This window comes from Mustela nigripes, chromosome X, assembly GCF_022355385.1.
Source record: "Mustela nigripes isolate SB6536 chromosome X, MUSNIG.SB6536, whole genome shotgun sequence".
NCBI classification, from domain to species: Eukaryota; Metazoa; Chordata; class Mammalia; order Carnivora; family Mustelidae; genus Mustela; species Mustela nigripes.
In genome coordinates, this window is record NC_081575.1 from 78539169 (window position 1) to 78559486 (window position 20318).

The 20318-nt window shown below is 37.9% G+C and overlaps 1 protein-coding gene across 1 annotated transcript in view; it reads left to right on the forward strand.

The window, feature by feature from the left end:
• HUWE1 (HECT, UBA and WWE domain containing E3 ubiquitin protein ligase 1) overlaps nt 1-20318 on the forward strand; it is a 170831-nt gene that overhangs the window by 14964 nt on the left and 135549 nt on the right. Inside the window, exon 4 of the mRNA XM_059385249.1 lies at nt 15652-15720. Within this exon, the coding sequence (XP_059241232.1) occupies nt 15676-15720 (45 nt within the window). The 5' untranslated portion in view covers nt 15652-15675. The remainder of the gene's footprint in view (nt 1-15651; nt 15721-20318) is intronic.

The window sequence follows — 20318 nt, forward strand, 5'->3', positions numbered from 1 at the left end:
GGTAAGTAAGTATTGAATAAAGGAAAGAAGCTTAAGAACATCTGAGTGAGATGTCTTTGTGACATTATGTTTACTTCCTTAAGAAATTTCTAGAACTGGAATGCAAAAATATAAAAGGCTTTGGATACTTACTATCAAATTGCCCTTTACAAGCACTGTCCTACATTATTCACAATGGTGAGTTTAGTGTATGATCCATGTGATTTACAGTATGATAGCTTCTCAGGGTAAGCCTTGATAGGTTAGTGTTAGAGAAGAGCTTAAATCTGGACAGATCCAGTATCCTTGCTATAGGTGGTTCTCTCCTTACATCTATATCTACTTCTGTATTTTGTAGGGGCTGGCTTGACTCCTCCAACCTATGGTGCCTTGTAGTCTTTTGACCTAATCTGGGGCTCCATTTCCCTGCTATTTACATTTCCTTGAGTGTCTTGGCAAGACCATCCTTAAGAGTATAATCCGGAGGGATGTAGATACCACTTGAAGACAACCTTTTACATAGATCTTACATAGATTTTTGCTTTTTAAAAGTAAAGTCAGACTGCCTGCACAGTTAATTCAAATCTCTGCCTCTAGCAAAACAAATAACCAGTGGCTTTAAAATGGCACTCTTCTCCATGTGCAACAGAATAGCTGAATAAGAGTCTGTATTTGATATTACTGTATCAAACTCCTTTTACTTTATAGGCCTGGATTAGGGGAAATGATTTGTCCAAGATAACAAAGGTTGCTGTTTAGTGGTAGAGTTGGGCATTGAATCCAGGTTAACCTAGTCCAGTATTTTCAGTATGCTATACTATAATCTGTTTCTAAATGTGCCAGCAGATGTCACCCACAGAAGCACAGAATAAGAAGTTACCCCCCAAAATGGGGAAGCTTTGGGGGAGTAGAAAGAGTAGAACGGTAAATGAGAAGTCCCCCCCAGAAAGACCTTTTGACTAGGGCTGTTACTTTTCAACATGGGGTCAATTTTGAGCTCTTTCATGGGACATTTCAATTTGGCCATGTGTTTTTGTGCATATTTATGGATGCCATAAGCCTGTAGCTAGGACTGAATTTCCTGTTCATAAAACTTTGAAATTAAAGTGTTGTTTTATAAACCCATCTTTTTTTTCCCCTGAGCCCATCTATATGTCCCTTTTCTATTGTTTTAAATTATGGAAGTGTTTCCTGTTAAAGATTCAAACAAAATAAACATTTTTGTTAAAAATTAGTCTCTCCCCTCCCTAGATGATAGTCTTGTTTTATTGATACCACATTTCAAAAGTCTGTTGACAGTTTGTATATATTCTTCTAGATCTTTTAGCATTTAAATACCGTGCTTCTCCGTTTAAGTCCTATGTATATTTTTGTATGTTAAAACATATAGCTCAACTCCATTCTTTTTAATGGTGCTTTGCATTTCAAAGCATGGATGTCCTATAATTTAATCATTCCCTATTTGTTGATCCTTAGAAGTAGAGTTCTTTCTGGGTCATAGGGTGGTGCCATTTAAATTTTTTATGGATACTGCCAAAGCGACCTCCAGAAAGGCTATATTGAATTGCCGTTCACACCAGCAGTGTCTGTCAGTGCCCTTTTCTCTACCTATATCTGCCAATACAAGATAATCTTTTCAATTTTAGCCAGTCTGATGAATGAGAAATAGCATCTCCTTGCTTTGACTGGAATTTTTGTATTATTAGAGAGGATGAGCAAATGTTAGTATCTTATGCAGATTGCAAGTTTGTGGTCTTTTACTTGGTTTTCAATCAGATTATTTGTTTTACTGAGTTTTGAGAGTTGTTTGTGTATTAGAAATAACCAGCTCTTTCTGTATCCTTTTAAAAATATTTTCTGTGTTTATGGTTTGGAATTTTTGTGTAGCCAAATCTTCCCTTTTTATTTCCTTTATGGTTTCTAGATTGTGTATCTTTCTTGGAAGATCTTTTCTTAAACAAGATTACAAGAATATTTAACTGCATTATTTTCAAATACTTTTATAGTTTAGCTTTTTATGTTTAAGTAATGGTGTGAAGTAGGTGTGTGCTTTTATTTTTGTCCAGATGGTTAACCAGTAGTCCTGGTTTAGGAAGGACTACTTGATTTTTAAACATAAGATCAGCTTAAAACTGAATTATTTGGAAAAATGTAGTTTGTTAAAACAGAAGTTGGAATTTGTGCCAAGTAGAAAACAGACTTGGTTACTTTTTGGTCTTTAGTTTTTGAGAATAATTCCAGTTGTTCACGTTTAATACTTAACATTTGTCTTCAACTGGAGGCAAAGTGTTAGAGACAGTGCTTTGAGAGATTTTAGTTCTTTTATTTTCATTTTACATGTTTGAAGCTCAGATTGTCCTAAGGTCACAAAGTCAGTTGGTGGCAGGGAACTATAGTATCTATGCATACTGTTCTTTAATTTTCAGCAAACATCTTTCATGTTATAGATATAAATGTTTTAAAGGAGCAGATTGTTCACATTATTCAGTTTATTTAAAGAACATTGGAAGGGCTGTGTGTGTGTGGTGCTGTTAAATTTATAGAGCCAGTTTTGTTTATATGTTGGGACATACTTTTTTTTTTTTATTTTTTTTTTAAAGATTTATTTATTGGACAGAGAGAGATCACAAGTCGGCAGAGAGGCAGGCAGAGAGAGGGAGGGGGAAGCAGGCTCCCGCTGAGCATAGAGCCCGATGTGGGGCTCGATCTCAGAACCCTGAGATCATGACCTGAGCTGAAGGCAGAGGCTTAACCCACTTAGCCACCCAGGCGCCCCTGGGATATACTATTTTGTAAAAGCATTGCTTTAAACTTTTCTTGTCAATGAATTAATTTTAGCCTCATAATAAACCTGTGAAGTTGGAGTTACTTCATGTTGAAAGGAATTTGCTGCCATGTTGATAATTGCCATAATTACTACTGTTATTTAAATCATGTAGAAGAATCTTGGTGTCTGCATTCCAGATTCATTTGAACCAGGTCAGAATAGCTCAGATCCACTTTAAATCTCTGATTCTTAAGTTGTATGGCCCAGACAGTATTTAGTGGCCTGTTTAACCTTTGGAGAACTATAACTTACTTGAGAAGGAGATCCAGAACTTCCTAGTCTCATCATCAAAGTTGAGTTTGACTTTTTGGTTCATGTCATTACTTAAAGCTAACAGTTTCAATACATGCTTTATGTTCTTTCATATGCAGATAACATGTAGAAAGTTTGAAAAGACCAGCTCTTGTTTGCTTTTGGGGTGTGTGTGTGTGTGTGTGTGTAATATCTGGCATAAGAATGCTGCCCTTAAATTAATCTGGAGCTAAAAGAAATAGAACAAATAATAATATGGCTTACTCATTGCCAGACACAGTCCCTTGAGGTGGACTGTATTGTTTATTTTATGGAGGTTACTGACTCAGTGAGGCATAGTAACTTGTCTAAGATCATACAGCTAATAAATGGAATTTAAGCCCATTTGCGTCCCAACTCCCAAGCCTTTCCACTATGCTGTTGTCCTCTACTTCATTTTGACTTTCTTCCAGTTGATTCTTCCTCAATCTCTGCCTTTAAAATAAATTATCCACAATATACAGTGCAAGTAAATACATTACTAATGTCTCTTATCTTCTCCCCATACAGATATATCTTTCGTCAGAATATTTTAAGGCATTAGGGTGCTTGGGTGGCTCAGTGGTTTAAGCGTCTGCCTTCAGCTCAGGTCGTGATCCTAAGGTCCTGGGATCGAGCCCCGCATCGGGCTCCCTGCTCCTTCCTCTTCTCCCACTCCCCCTGCTTGTGTTCCCTCTCTCGCTCTCTCTCTCTCTCTCTGTCAAATAAATAAAATCTTTAAAAAAGAAACTAGCTTTTATTTAGAAATACACTTAATCTAGGCTTTTTATAGAAGGTTTGGGCCTTTTCTGCCTTTCTTCGGGATACAGACTAGAGGATTTTATCCAGGAACACAGGATTCTCTCCTATACAGAGGTTCAATCTTGAGAGATGCTGCGTATTTCTTCTTAAACCCAGGGATATGAGATAACTGGAGCTGAATAATGCAAAAGGGTTGGAATTCTGTTTCTTTGGTTTCCTGTACTATCTTTATTATATTTGACAGTAGCCTATCATGTGACTTTAGGGGAAATACCATATGCCTGTGTTTCATAAGTGAAAGTGAAAACATTGTAGTCACTTAAGTACTAAGCAGTCTTGGATATCTTGTGGGGTGATGGTTCCTACTGTTGCAGGTCATGGATCACTTTAAGAAGCCACTGAAAGCTATCAACTGTCTTTTCAGAAAAATTCCAACATATGCAAAAATTTTCCGTAGAACTTCAGAATTTTTATGGAAATCCCTCAGTATAGGACAAGAAATCCATAAAGATTTCTTCACCTGCTTTAAAATTATGTCCAAATTGCTATCTATGTATATATTTTTCTAGACTAAAGCACTATGCCCAAAAAGTGAAACTGGGATAATTGTTTCAGTTTTGCTAACAGTGTACTCTGTTGTATGCAACTTGAATCTCTAAAAATCCAAAATTTTTTAAAAAGCAAGAGGATTATGTTTGGTGTTCTATAAGGACTTATTGTATGTATTTTGTTGATCTCTTGTAATTGCGTTTGCAGCTTTGCTTAGGCCACTAGGAAGTTGTAATTTGATTGTGTACTGTAATTTGATTATGTTTTGTGTACTGACTTTTCATAGCTTTTATACTATCATTGCTTCTAGTTTTCCTTTTTCCTCTAATTTATGTTTCTGAATATGAATTTATGTTTCTGCTATCTCATAGCACCCTTCGCAATGCCCTGCATTTAGTGTGTCCATACCTATATGTTGATTGGAAAAGTGCAGATTGAATGAATTTTATAAATTGGTTTTGTCAGTTGGAAATTTCACCAAGAGTCTGTGACTTGGAATTTTAAGCTTCCTTAAATGTTTACTGGATAGTCATTCATTGATTCATCTACTAAGTGACAGTTCCTGTGCTGGTGACAGGAATGCAAAGATAAATAGACACAGTCCCACTTATGCAGAACTCACCCTAGTGTTGAGACTGACAGGTAAATAAAGAAGTATGTTGATTGAGGGTATATGCAGGACACAGTTGGAGGGGGCACAAAGGAGGGAGTGATCGATTTTTCTCTGAGGGAGAGGATATCTGAAAAGGCCTCACTGAGGTGACATTTAAGCTCAGCTCCAGGGGATATGCCAAGAACAGCCATTTTAGCAGAAAGCGCAATCTGAGTCAAAGTATTTGAAGTCTTGAGTGTTAGGGGAACTGTAAAAGCCTCATGTGGTTAAACTATGTGGGGAGCCAAGGGGAATATTATGTAATGCTGTGGCCCTGGTAAGAGAGGTGAACAGGTACCAGGTCCTAGAGGTCTTGGATGCTGGATTAGGTAAGGAGTTTGCACTTGATAACGTAGGTAGATTTTGAGTTTGAGGGGAATTGTTCTGGTAGTAATGTGAAGGATGGAATGGAAGGATCTGGCAGGATAAAGTCTTAATTTAAAATATTTTAATTTATGATATTTTCAAACCTATACAAAAGTTAGAGGATAGTATATTGGAACCCCAATGTACCTGATACCTAGCCTCAACAGTTATCAACACATGGCTATTCTTGCTTTATTTATAACCATTCTATCCCCGTTCTCTTTTTTAAGATTTCATTTATTTGACGACACAGATGCACAAGCTGGGAGAGCAACAGGTAGAGGGAGAGGGAGAAGCAGGGCCCCCGGGGCTTGATCCTAGGACCCTGCTGGGATCATGACCTGATCCAAAGGTAGCCGCTTAACTGACTGAGCCACCCAGGCACCCCCTCTCGCCCAGTCTCTTAAAGAAAATTCCTCAGTGAGTCACAAATAGGCAAAGGATAATTAATATCTAATAAAGTGGCTCTTAAATCAGGCTGTGCAGCTGTATCACCTATACAGTTTGAAGAAAAAAAGTTCCCACCTCATATTTACTAAGTCAGATATTTGTATAACCAGACATTTTTAGTTTTTGACTTTGCACAGTCAGGGTTGAGAACTCTGAATTTAATTTTTTTTTAAAGATTTTATTTATTTATTTGACAGAGAGAGATTACAAGTAGGCAGAGAGAGAGAGAGAGAGGAGGAAGCAGGCTCCCTGCTGAGCAGACTCGATCCCAGGACCCTGAGATCATGACCTGAGCCGAAGGCAGCGGCTTAACCCACTGAGCCACCCAGGCTGAGACACGTCGAAATCGGAAGAGAGATTATTTTGAAGGTAATTTTTAAGTAGGTTGATTTTTCTGGCAAATATGTTTTTCCTGAACTCACTAAATGTTGCCTGTGGCCCTCTTTATCACCTATTAGAAAGTGATAGCTTTTCTGTGGTTAAGTTCTTGACATTAGTTTGAATAAAGAGTATTAGTTTAAAGGCTGGTATCTTCATTTTCTGTTAGAGGTGGGCGAGACTGAAAAGGCAATTGCATCTTTGAAATTGGATGTGATGACATAGGGAATAACCATTGTTACAGTTGATTTTTTGCACCAAATCCAGCTACAAGGAAGGAAGGAGATGGGAGACAGATCAGTCTTTGAAGGTAGATGAGGATTATTCCAGAGCACCAGTTGAAAATGTGTAGACAAGGAATCTCTTCCTCTCCTCCTTAATTTGCATAATCTCCATGTAGACATTGCTGCTTGTTTGTTGTTGTTGTTGTTGTTCGGAATGCTAATAAGGGGCTACTTGGCATGCTGCCCTTTCCTTTCTACTGGCAAAACTGATCTACAACTATTTTGTTGCCTGATTCTTCTGACGCCAGTTTATCTCTCTTAAGTAATTGGGAGTAATGACTTAAAGAGTAACTCCTGGATGTGCACCTTCCCAGGGCTGTAGATAGATCATATATAGGGGATGTGTTCTTAAACATCATTCTTACCTCCAGAGTCAGTGTTAGAGGTTTCAGATTCCTCCTTCTTGGTATCCCTGTAAGAGATTTTCTTTGAATATACTGCAGAGCAAGGAGAGCAAGGATACACACTTACCTTAGGTATAGTGTTTACAGATTTTGAAGGAGGCTCTATCAAGGTAATTCTGCAGATTATTCCCAGATTTGGCTTGGGTGAATAATGGCTGTTTTTTGGGGGTTGCTTTATTATTGCATTTTACTATCAGTGCCCAATAAAATCTAGGTCAGCCGTCCTCGGGGTCATATTTTATATGGCTCAATGATAAGGATATTGGTGTCTGTAGGAGGGGGGTGTGGCAGGGTGGACTGTGCTTATAGACATTTTGTGTACTGTGGAATCATGGAGCAAATTTGGTTTTGTTCAGGTTTACCACTTACTGGGTATGTGGCTACTCTTGGACTTAGTAAGCTGGAAACAGTCTTCATCTTCAAGGATTAGAGATAATGCATAATTAGGTGGTAAGTAAATACTAGCCGTTGTTATTATAATGACAAATGGGTTCTCTGAATATTTGTTGGATTGATATTAATGTAAACAATCAGAAACTAGGCTGGATGGAAATGTGTTCCCTTTAAGAAATCAGTTAATGTGATGTCTGTGTCTCTAATCAAATAGTATATAACAGAGTGGGTTTTAAGATTGTTTGCTGCTTCCTGAGATAATGGATGGTCTGGGCAGTTCTCACCTGAATTTTCTCTGAGAGACTTCATAGAGGCAGAGGCTTTTTGCCTTGTGGCATTTTGGAGTCTAGTGTGCTCTGAAAACCTTTTTATGTAAAAACGGCCAAATTGGGGCACCTGGGTGGCTCATTGGGTTAAAAACAGCCAAATTGCTTTTCCATGATTTCAGTGGGAATTTTAGGCTGACTTTGATTCATCCACACTCCTATATGTGTTTGCAGCATTTCTTAACCTACCAATAATAAATTAGTAAATACTGAGTCCGTGCTATGTGCTAAACTTCAGAAGCTCCAAGAGCACTTTAGCAGCCACTACTACAAGGCATTTGTTTAGATGTTGCGTTCTTAATTTGATGCATGCCATTTGGATTAGGGGTCACTCTTTTTTACCCTAAAGAAAAATTGTACAAAAGGAAAATTCTCATAAATGGATGTATGATTATAGAAAGTTTGAAAGAACCTGAAAAGCATGAAGCATAAATTAAAACTGTGTTATCCTGCCACCTAGAGGCAACCACTGATAGTGTATATTTTTTCCCTTCCCAGGTTTGTGGGGTTTTGTGTGTATGCTTGTTTTAAACTTCCTCACCCTGTGGCAAGCATTTTCTCATTAGTTCTCAGGGAAGTGATAGGTACAGGGTACAATGTAAGCACATACAGAGGACACTCAGTCAAGTTTTAAGAGATTAGGGAGAGGATTGTCCTAATTCTGGTTAGTATTTGTGCTTTCAAAACCCACAGGGGCGCCTGGGTGGCTCAGTGGGTTGAGCCTTTGCCTTCAACTCGGGTCATGATCTCGAGGTCCTGGGATCGAGTTCCGAATCGGGCTCTCTACTTGGCGGGGGGCCTGCTTCCCCCCACCCTCTGCCTGCCCCTCTGCCTACTTGTGATCTCTGTCAGGTAAATAAATAAATCTTTTAAACAAAAACAACAACAACAACCCACATGAGTGTTCATTATATTAAGGTGAAATAGAGCTTAAAGGGTCCCCTACCCTCAGCTTTCTTAGGAATTTTCTTTTTGTTATCTCCTCTTCCCCTCTGCCATTCAATGAACCTGTAATTCTCTGCTTATATCTACAGACAACATTTTCAGAAGAGTTTTCTACACATGCCATCTGTATTGCCTCATTTTCCATTGATTCCCTGACTCACTCCATGGCTTCCCTTCCCATCACCTCACTGAAACTGTTGGTGGTCAAATTATCTCTATTCCCAATTTCAGTGTACATTTTTCTGGGCATGACTCATCTTAACATTGGACACATTTGATCAGTTTTACCATCTTTTGTCTTTCATGATACCATGATAAACTGGTTTTACTTCTACATCAGCAAGCTCTCCTTTTCTGGGTTCTCCTCCTTTTTCTTACCTTTAAATGTTAGATCAAGTGGGAACTCAGTTCTGGGTCTCTTTCCTTCCTTCCTTTGTAAGTCATCATCTCCAGACCAATGGCATCAAATACTGTCTATATGCTGACAATCACAGATTTTTATTCTCAGTTCATACTTCTTTCATGAAGATATTTGCCTACCTATATCATGTGGTAGATGCTTGTGCTAGATGCTGAGAGCTTAATACTGTAGAAAATCAAAGTAGTTACATTGATATTGGCTATGAGAGAAACAAGCAGGGTAGTGCTTGTTAGAAAAATAAGACTAGCTTTAGGTGAGTTACCTTCGGAAGCCACTTGGGGTCTTAAAGTCAGTTCTCAAATGGAACTAGCTATGGGAGGAAATAGGGGTGTGAAGTAGAAGCATTCCAGTGGGGATAGCACTTGTAAAGGTCTGGAGGAAAGAAGGAACTTAGAGCATTCTAGAAAGTAAAGGGAAAGACTAAAGTAATTGTGCAGAGAGGAGATTGTAGCTAAATCATGCCAGGGCCCTGTGAGTCATGATTAGAGTTTGGATAGAGTTCTAGGAAATCTGTTGAAAGGTTTTAAGCAAGGAAGTAACGTGAGCTGATTTATGTTTTAAGAAGATTACTTTTGCTGCTCTCTGGAGAATGGATTGGATGAAAGAAAATGTGGAAGTGGAGAGATCAGTTATCCCTATTTCACAGTTGAGGAAACAGGAGTACACAGAGGCTGCTCATACAGTGAGTAAATGATATAGCAGGAACCCTAACCTGGGATTCCTTATTTTGAGCCTGTATTCTGAATTGGTGCTTCTCAGACTTAAGATAATAACCTGAAGATCTCATTAAAATACAGATTGATTCCTCAGGTCTGGGTGGGCCTGAGATTCTGCATTTTTCATAATTCCCAGGTGATGTCAGTGCTGCTGATCCTTCAACCATACTTGGAATTGTAAGGCTAGACTGCTGCTACACTCCTATTGAGCCAGATTTGGGAACTACAGGTGTCTTCTGCCCTTAAGCTGATTCAGTATTGAAAGTCATTCTAAATTTGATCAACTGAAGATGATACTACAAAGTGAGCTACCCTTTGAAGCGCGACTTCCCCTTAATATATTTTAAATGAACACACTTGTCTTATTTAAACCCCACAAAACCAAGATTCAAACCTCAAAGTTAAATGAAGTTTGGGGAAAAGGAGGAAGGGGAAAAAGTGGTTAATTAAATAGAAGTATTTAATTAACATATAGCTATGGGTGGTGGTTCATAGTAATTCATTAATTTCCTTAAAGCTGATTTTTTTAACCTAGGTTTAGGAAGAAATTTTTACTACATGTAAAGATTATTTGGTGCTTAGAGTTCTGGTCCGACCCAACAAAGGCAGTAGGCCATTTCCAGGGATTTGTCTAGAATTGCCTTCTTTTTGTTAGAGGCTTTTTTATATAATGGGATTTTTACCCATTTAACTTCTAAACATTAGGTAGAACTCATTCCCTGGTTACTGTTCTGATCATTAGTGTGATTTGACGGTATCTCAGCTTCTTACCTTGTGCCCCCGCTTTCTCTTTTGCAATAATTTTTTGAACATAGGATCCAATAGTGTAGAAGAGTCTGTCACAAATCTATATTTTCATCTACAGGGATTTATTATAATAAAACTAGTAAAGTAAAAAGCATGTTATGAAAGCATGGACTTTGGAACCAAAAAGGCCTGGATTTAGATCTTGGTGCCGGCATTTACTAGCTAGGCATAAGGTACTTAATTTCTCTGAGCCTCAGTTTTCTATCTGTAAATGGGGACAAAACTTGGCTTGAGTGGTGAGGATTGTATGAAAGACTATAATATGAAGCCCTTTGGGCAGCATGTCTCAAAGTTTGTTTTTTGGGATACTTAAAGGGGTAGGCTTTTAGTAAATAACACGGGGAAAAAATGGTTTTGTGCCCTAATAAGTTTCCTCTACCCAAGATTTCTTGGAGCTGTTAGTAATGTCAGTCAGCTACATGACCATCCTAAAGGAAGACAAATTCCATTTTTAACATTTCCCAAATTGCTGGAACCTTGTCTTCCTTCATGGAGCAGAATGCTCTAAAATGCTTTAGGAAACACAAGCTCATTGTCCAGCTTGTAGTGAGTGCCCAAAAAAATTCTTTCCTTCCCACTGCAAAGCCAGCTTAGAAAGAGACTAATTAGGAACAAAAAAACTTGAATTTTCTTAATTGATGTCTCATGGACAGTAATAACCTTTTTAAAACTATAGATGTTTCTTGCAACAAAATTATAGAAACCAGGTTAACATTGCACTTGTTAGGGGAACGTGTGTGTTCATTCATTTGTTTTGGCTTGGTTATTTAATTGGGTGCCTCTCATCTCAGTCTGTTTATGAAAAGTTTGGAGCCCAAACACTGGAAATGGAAAAAGCCAAATGTATTTGCTCTCCTTGAACCTTGACAGCTAAGCCTTGGGCTTAGGACCTACACTTGACCGATTAGATGCTCACACTTTTTGTGTCTAGAGCCGCTGATGCAAATAACCTGACACTGTTCAGAAATCATTCTGCCACCAACAGTACCTTCCGGGCATCTAGAGTCTGGTATTGGCAGTAGAGGCACCCCCAACTAAGCTGTGGGAGTTTCTTGGCTGTAGTTCAAGGCAGCATAGCTTCCTTGGTTCCTCCTGTTTTCTGAATGTGGTTCTGTAATACTTCCTATTGATTCCCTAAGCTGTTATCCTTCTAGTACATCACTTTTCTGCTTTGATCAGAGTCTGTTGTTCTCAGCCCAGACCCTTAACTGGTACAGAATTTTCCAAGTCAAAACAGCTGTAGTTAAAGTGAGACATGTGTGAAGATTTGCCAGTACCTCATCTACACTTTCTTAAGTCAGTAAAAGAGTTCGAGTTGTTTATTAATGCAAGTTAATTAGTGCACTTGTTTTGGAGGATAGTATGGTTTTTTATTGTTGAATACTGAGGTTCTTTATATATTCTAGATACTATATATAGCTTGCAGATATTTTCTCCCAGTGAGTTTTATACTTTTACATTTAAGTCTGTGATCCTTTTTTTAACTTTGAATTTTTTAAATTGACTTACAATGGTTTCAGGTATACAACAGGTATACAACAGGTATACAACAGTGATTTGATACTGTATCTATTGTGAAATGATCATAGTAAGTCTAGTTAGAATTTTTTTCTTAAGATGGAAAATTTAAAGGTCACTCTCTTAGGAATTTTCAAATATATAATTATATCCCCATAACCTATTTGTTCTATAACTAAAAGTTTGTACATTTTGACCACCTTTAGCCATTTCACTCACCCCTACCTACGTCTGGCATCTACCAATCTGTTCTGTGAGTTCAGTGTTTTGGGACTTCTTTGTTATTTTCGTTTATTGAGATTCTGTATGTGAGACCATGCAGTATTTGTCTTCCTCTGACTTACTTCACTTAGCATAGTGCCCTCAGGGTGCAGCCATTTGTGACAAATGACAAGATTTCCTTCTTTCTTACAGTTAATATTCCTGTGTGTGTGTGTGTCCACTCATCCATCAATGGATAATTAGATTGCTTCTATATTTTGGCTGTTGTAAATAATGCAGTAAACCTGGGGATGCATAGATCTTTTCAACTTAGTGTTTTCATTTCCTTTTGCTAAATACCCAGAAATGGAATTGCTGGATCATATTTTAAATACTTTGACGAATCGCCATAGTGTTTTCCCATATTGGCTGCACCAATTTACATTCACTCCAGCAGTGTACAGGGGTTCATTTTTCTCCACATTCTCACATGATTAATTCTGAATTAATTTTTATGTAAAGTATGAGGCTTTCTTAGGCCAAAGTTCATCTTTTGCCTAAAGATATCTATTTCTCTGGCACCATTTGTTGATGAAACTATTGTTTGAATTGCTTTTTCAACTTTGTCAAAAATCATTTGGGTAGGGATGCCTGGGTGGCTCACTTAGTTAAGCGCCTGACTCTTGATTTTGGCTCAGGTCACAGTCTCAGGGTCTTGAGATTGAGCTCCATGTTTGGGCTCTGTGCTGGGCATGGACCCTTTTTAAGATTCCTTCTTTCTTTCTCCCCCTGTGTTCGCTCTCTCTAAAAAAAGAAAAGAAAAGAAAAAAATCAGTCTGGCATATCTGTAGGAGTCTGTTTCTTGAGTCTCTATTCTGATTCATACATGTGTCTATCCCACCTCCAGTACTACATAGACCATCTTGATTACATATCGAGAAATTACATATGTAGGTCATGAAATTGGATAGAGTGATTCCTCCCTCTTTTTCAGAATTATTTTAGCTATTGCAGTTCCTTTGTCTTTCCATATAAATTTTGAAGATTTATTTATTTTAGTGGGGGGGGGCAGAGGGAGAGAGTCTTAAGAAGATTCTGTGCTGAGTGTGGAGCCTGATGCGGGGCTTCATCCCACGACCCTGAGATCACAACCTGAGCTGAAGCCAAGAGTCAGACACTGAATTGACTGTGCCACCCAGGTACCCCATATACGTTTTAGAATAATCTCTTTATTTACAGGAAAATTCTTGCTAGGCTTTGGATAGGATCTGCATTAAACCTGCATATGAATCTTGAGGGGAATTGAATTCTTTGCTGTGTCAAGTCCTCTTAATCTATGAACATAGTTTATCTCTTCATATATTTAGCTTTGATATTTTTTAATCAGCATTTTGTAGTTTTGAACATACAAGTCCTGATTTATACCTAAGTATTTCAAGATTTGTTTTAGCAATTGTGAGTGGTGGAGTTTATGTGTTCATTGCCAGTATATGGAAATGGATTGATTTGTGTATGTTTATCTTGGATCCTGAAACTTTACTGAGATCATTTTTTAGTTCTGGGAGGGGTTTTGGGGGGGGTACATTTGGGGGATTTTCCACTAGATAATCCTTTGTCATCTGCAAATAGGGAGTTTTGTTTTTCCTTTCTGATCTGTATACCAGTTATTTTGTTTTCTTACCTTATTAAAATGGCTAGAACTTCCAGCACTTTGTTGAATGAAAGTGGTGGAAATGGACATCCTTACCTTGTTCCTAATTTTGGAAGGAAGGCATTCAGTGATTTGGGGTATATGGTGTTGGGGCTGGCTGCTACTTCCTGCAGTAGAGGTAGTCTCAAAGCCTCCCAGCAAATGACTGCAACCACAGTAGTGTGATAGCTGCTTGTTTTAGGTAATGTGTGAGTGTGAGTTTTGTGAGGAAAAAGCCACAACTGAATACAAGTAGCTCACTTACAGTTTCCACTAAATGAATGAGATCGTTTCCAGAATACCATTGGTCTTGTTTTAGATATTTGGAAGTTGTAGGCAGCAGGCATTTTGTTCATTTTCTTTTATATGAAGAGGTAATTTTTAAAAAAGTAATCTGGAATCTCATATCCTAACATGTGAACCATAGAGGGAAAACTTTTTTTTTAATCTCTCCAAAAGCATTTTAGAATATACTCTGGATGTTTCACCAGTTCTTCCTGAGTGCCCATTGGTTAAATAGATGCCAACCATGTAGGCAAATATACTTTATTTTCACAATACTGAGTATGTTGGATTAATCTAGGCCAAAAGCCACCTGAAATTTACACTTGTGCTTGGTTAGCTTTTTCTTATGACAGCTGTCATAACATACTGACATTCAGTTACTGCTGTGTAGCAAATACATTATTAGTAGGAGAATCCTTGGTATGTAAATAGCTATCAGTTCACCTCTACTTCTGTCCGGGTGTCCTTGTTGCTAATGGGAGAAACCTGTATTTCTTCCTGTCCCTTGGTCAGAGCATCTTGAGGGATCTGTCTGCCATGAAGGATCATGTAGGTTTATACTGTGGGTTGCCCACTTTTGTGCCTTCTAAATTAAATGGGTTTAGTAAAAATGATTGTGTTCTGTGCTTAGAACATTTCTAGTGGGAGTCTTACACCTCATTTTCTAATTTAAAAATAAAGGTGTTGTGTTACCTTTGTCCTTATAACACAACTAATATATTTTTATCGGTTAAAACAGTAGAAGATACAGATGTGGGTGTACATAATCATTTTGATTAGTAGTGAGTTAACATTTTGATGCATACCCCTTCTAAGCAGTTTAGACATAGGTTTATACTGTTTGTTTTATAACCTTTTTATTTCACAATGAACATCTTTTTGTTATATAATTGTGTGCAATGTTTATAACAGTTGTGTAATATTTTAAACCAATCCTTTTTTGGACGTTTGGTCCTTTCCAATTTTTCACTATTACATATGGTCATACAGTATAGATTCCTGTGGTTAAATATTTGTGTACATCCTTATGATTTTCTTTGGATAAATTCCCAGAGTGGAATTGCTAAATTTTCCAGAAAACTGCAAGGATATGGTGAATTTTTTCCATCCTGCGGTGTGTTAAACAGTGTGATCTTTTATTTTCAATTATGAGTTTGAGAGGTTTTGTTTTAAGAAAAGGGTTTTAATTTTGGCTTAAATTGATTACAGTCTTATGCAACATATGGATGTGGGCCAATTTTGTCTGGAGAGATTCCTTTTTCTTCCCTACCTCATAGCTGTGCATCTGAGTTGGCATGGCGTCATAACTCCAGAGTTTTTGCTTTAAGCATTTTGCATGTTCTTCATTCTGTCTTGTTTATGTCATTCATGTAGTGCTCAAGATTGCTACTTTAAGTTCTCACTTTTTGGGGGAATTTCTTTTTTCAGGTCGTAAAACGGAAAATCGAAAACATGAAAGTAGACAGGACTAAACTGAAAAAGACACCTACTGAGGCTGTAAGTATCCAGAAGTATGCTCTATTTTTTTCATTTCAGAAAAAAGTCCTAGCAGTCAGTTCAACCATAGTGATCTTCAAAATATGTCACCACTTATATATACAGAGTGCAGTAAAATAGCAAGGTGTCTTGAAACAGTCATATTTACTTTTGAACTTCCCTTGATTAAAAAAGTGAACAGGCTAGTCGCCACTGGAAATGAACACTAAACTGTTTGTGGCTTTATGTACATAAAGTGGGCTCCCTGGCTGCTGTCCTATGCATTGGAAGGCAGTATGGTATAATGGAAAGAGCGGATGTGGATTCAGGTTCTCTCTGTACTTGTGGGGTCTTTTTCAATTTTATTTTCTTGAAAATTAAAGTGGTAACACCTTTCTTAAGTAGATTTTTAAATTATGGATTCTTGTTCATCAGTTCAACTTAACCTGTATTAACCTGTGTATTGGGTGACCATGTCGGTTGGTCCTGTGTCAGCAGTAGAAATCCCAGCTTTTAGTCCAGTATTCTGTCAGCTGGCTTAAACTGCATTTTGAGGGGTGCCTGGGTGGCTCAGTGGGTTAAGCTGCTGCCTTCAGCTCAGGTCATGATCTCAGGGTCCTGGGATCGAGTCCCATATCGGGCTCTCTGCTCAGCAGGGAGCCTGCTTCCCGTGCTCTCTCTCTCTCTCTGCCAGTCTCTCTACCTACCTGTGATCTCTCTCTGTCAAATAAATAAATAAAATTTAAAAAAAAAACTGCATTTTGAGATTAAGAAAGTATTGCTTTGTTAAGACTCCTATAGATCCCATTATGCTGTAGTTCAAGGAGCACGAGCTTTGAAATTAGACATGAGTTTAAATCACTAGATTTTTGTGGCCTGGTTTTCACAGCTGTAAAACTTGGTTGATAATTTTTCTCTTCTTGGTGTAAGGCAGATGCTTAGCCAAGTACCTGGCACATAATTCGTTCATTTTCTAAATACAGGCCACTTGGTTTTTAAAAACTGTAACTACCTGGCAAGTATCACCATGGATATCACTATTAACATTTTGCTATATTTCTTCTAGTCTTTTTTTAAAAGATAATTGCATGGACATTCTCCTGCCCTTTTTTTGTTAAGCATTATACTAATGAATGTGAGAAATGCTATCTTCCCATATCCTCATCAACAATACAGATTATCTTTTAGATTTTTGTTAATAAGTGGAAAATATTTCATGGTTTTAATTCTCATGCTTTAATTAGGTATAATTTCAAATTTATTGGTCTTATATTGGTTGTCTGCTCATGCTGGTCATTTTGTATTTGACATTGGAATATTCAGGTTGTTTCTTATTGAGTGCTGTATATATCAAGTATGTTCACTTTCATATCTATTGAAGATACTTTCCTTTTGATTTAGTTTTTAATGTGTTTTGGCATCTTGAATTTTTGACAGTTATATACTCAAATTATTTTGAAACTAAAGAACAAAAAGAAAACTTGCCTTAAGAAACTACACAAATTACAGGGTGCCTGGGTGGCGCAGTGGGTTAAGCCTCTGCCTTCAGCTTGGGTCATGATCTCAGGATCCTGGGATCAAGCCCTGCATCAGGCTCTCTGCTTGGCAAGGAGGCTGCCTCCCTCTCTCTCTCTGCCTGCCTCTCTGCTTGCTTGTGATCTCTCTCTCTTCCTGCCTGCCTCTCTGCCTACTTGTGATCTCTCTCTCTGTCAAATAAGTAAATAAAATCTTTTAAAAAAAAGAAAGAAACTACACAAATTAAAACACTGGCATCAAGGCACCTGGTGGTTTTTTTGGTTAAGTGTCTGCCTTTGGCTCCAGTCATGATTCCATGGTCTTGGTATCAAGCCCAACATTGGACTCCCTGCTCAGTGGGGACTGCTTCTCCCTTTCCTGCTCCTCCTGCTTGTGCTCATTCGCTCACTCTCTGTCAAATAAATGCAATCTTTTTTAAAAAATAAAGCAGTGGCATTGGTGTAAGAAGATAACCTAGGAAAGCATGCTAGTGTGCATGTGCATAAGAACTTAACATATGATAATTATAGGAATTATTGGTTGATAGGGAAGGACAATATTAGTCAAGAAGCCGTGTCGGGAAAATTGTTTATGACTTTTGAGTGGGGGTACTATTATAATGAAAGAAATTCTAGATAAAAGTCAAATATTTTTAAAAGAAATAAATTACAGGTGAAATGTAAATGAATATTTACTTGGTTTTTGATTGGGTTGGCCCTTCCAAGCATTGAAAGAAAGGGGAAAAAAATAACAGAAGCATTAAGTAGTATATCAAAAGTAAAAAGGCACATGACGAGCTGCAGAAAATACTTATAATAACCTAATACACAGTTGACCCTTGAACAATATGGGTTTGAACTGCAAAGTTCTCCTTCTGTATGGATATTTTTCAGTAAATACAGTATTGTAAATATATATTCCTTACTCTTTTCCTAAAAATCATAACATTTTATTTTCTAGTTTATTATAAGAATATAGTATATAATAAACATACCATAAAAAATACGTGTTGAGTGTTTGTGTTACCAGTAATGCTTCTGAAAGTCAACAGTAGGCTGTTAGTAGTTAAGGTTTTAGGGAGTCAAAAGTTCTACTTGGGTTTTCTACTGCATGGGAGGTAGTCCACGCCCCTAACCCCCATGTTGTTCTGCAGTGAACTGTAGTTGATATCTGTAGTAGCTATATCAGTAGGAGAGATGAATATCCCAATGACAAAGTGGACATAGGTCATTTCAGAAAAGAACAAATTCAGTAAACTTTCAGAATAATTTAACCTTGTAGATAATCAGGGAAATGCAAATTAAATTTTTTCTTCTTTTACCTAGTGGATTCTTACAGATTTGTTCTTGGGGTGACACATATACACACATATCCTGGCTCAAAACATTTGATAGCTCCAAGCAAATTACTTAAAGTCCTGGAATTGGAATTTTTAGATCACTGCCTATATATTTTTTTCTTAAAGATTTTATTTATTTACTTGAGCGAGAGCTTGAGTGAGAGGGAGAGAGAGTGAGTACAGAGGGAGAGAAAGGAGCAGACTCCCTGCTGAGCAGAGAGCTCCATGAGGGGTCCTGAGTTCATGACCTGAGCAGAAGGCAGACACTTAACCAACCAAACCACCCAGCCGCCGCCACCCCCCACCCTATACATTTTTAAAGCTTGAAGATGCCTACTTTACTTGAGCAGCATACCTAGTTGTCTGTATTGTGGTTAATACTAGATATTATTTTTAAGAAGAGCATTAGAAAAAAAATTTTTAACCTTTTGACCCCCTTTACCCATTTTCTCACCTGTCCATCTGTTGCAGTCAACAGTCTGTTCTCGTATCTATGAGCTTGAGTCTTAAACTTGTTTTTTGTTTTTTAAACCCTGTGTAGAAGTTGAGATTATATGGTGTTTTGTCTTTCTCTAACTTATTTCATTTAGCATAATGCCCTCAAGGTTCATCCATGTTGTCACAAATGGCAAGAATTCATTCTTTTTTATGGATGAATAGTATTTCACTGTATATGTATACCGTATCTTTATCCATTCATCTGTCAATGGATTTAGGCTATTTCTGTATCTTGGCTGTTGTAAATAATGTTACAGTGACAATGGGGGTGCATATATCCTTTCAAATTACTGTTTTCTTTTCTTGGGTTAAACACCCAGAAGTGGAACTGCTAGATCATATGGTAGTTCTGTTTTTAAGTTTTTTGAGGAATCTCCATAGTTTTCCGTATTGGCTACACAAGAAGGACATTTATTGATCACTTTGTATATCAGCAACTGTGCAAAAGAGTTTTCCCCTAGATTTGATACCTTTACTGGAAGAAATCAATGTGAACCTTGGCAATCAGTATGCATCCATTGAACTGGCAAGTGCTTTCATTTGCCTTACCAGGAGAAGGAAAATAACAATCAGTTGCGTTTATATAGCAGGAACAAGATGGTAAAGATAGACTTTTGTCCCTAGTGCATTCTGGAAACTATAAAATCCAGAGGGACCTTGATACTGCTGATAAAACAGAACATGATACTGCTATATTAAATTGATGCTGACTGAACCTTGTGAGTAGGAAACACAAGTACCTTAGATGCCTTAGGCATATTTGTGACAGAGACTGACTTCCCTTTGAAGCGTGAGGGTCTTCTACATCAGGAAAGTTTCTAGGGGTCCAGAAGTCTGGGAAGATTTCCTTTCTAAAGTGAGAGATGAATTGCTGTACCTTGTACCATATACCATGAGACAGAGGAACAACATATGAGGTAGGTGCCTCTTTGAATTGTGGAGCCAGCATACATCAAATTTGGACTTGCTCTTTTGATTATTTACTGGATAACCTCTAAAGTGATAGTGATGTCTGGATCTAGAAAAGGCTCGGAAAGGTTCAGGTCATGATATAAGCTGCCCTACTACGTGGACATTTTGACCTAGTAGAATAAGATGTCCGACTTTCGTATCAGCTAAAGATGCCTCTGGCAGGGACGCCTGGGTGGCTCAGTTGGTTAAGCAGCTGCCTTCGGCTCAGGTCATGATCCCAGCGTCCTGGGATCAAGTCCCACATCGGGCTCCTTGCTCGGCAGGGAGCCTGCTTCTCCCTCTGCCTCTGCCTGCC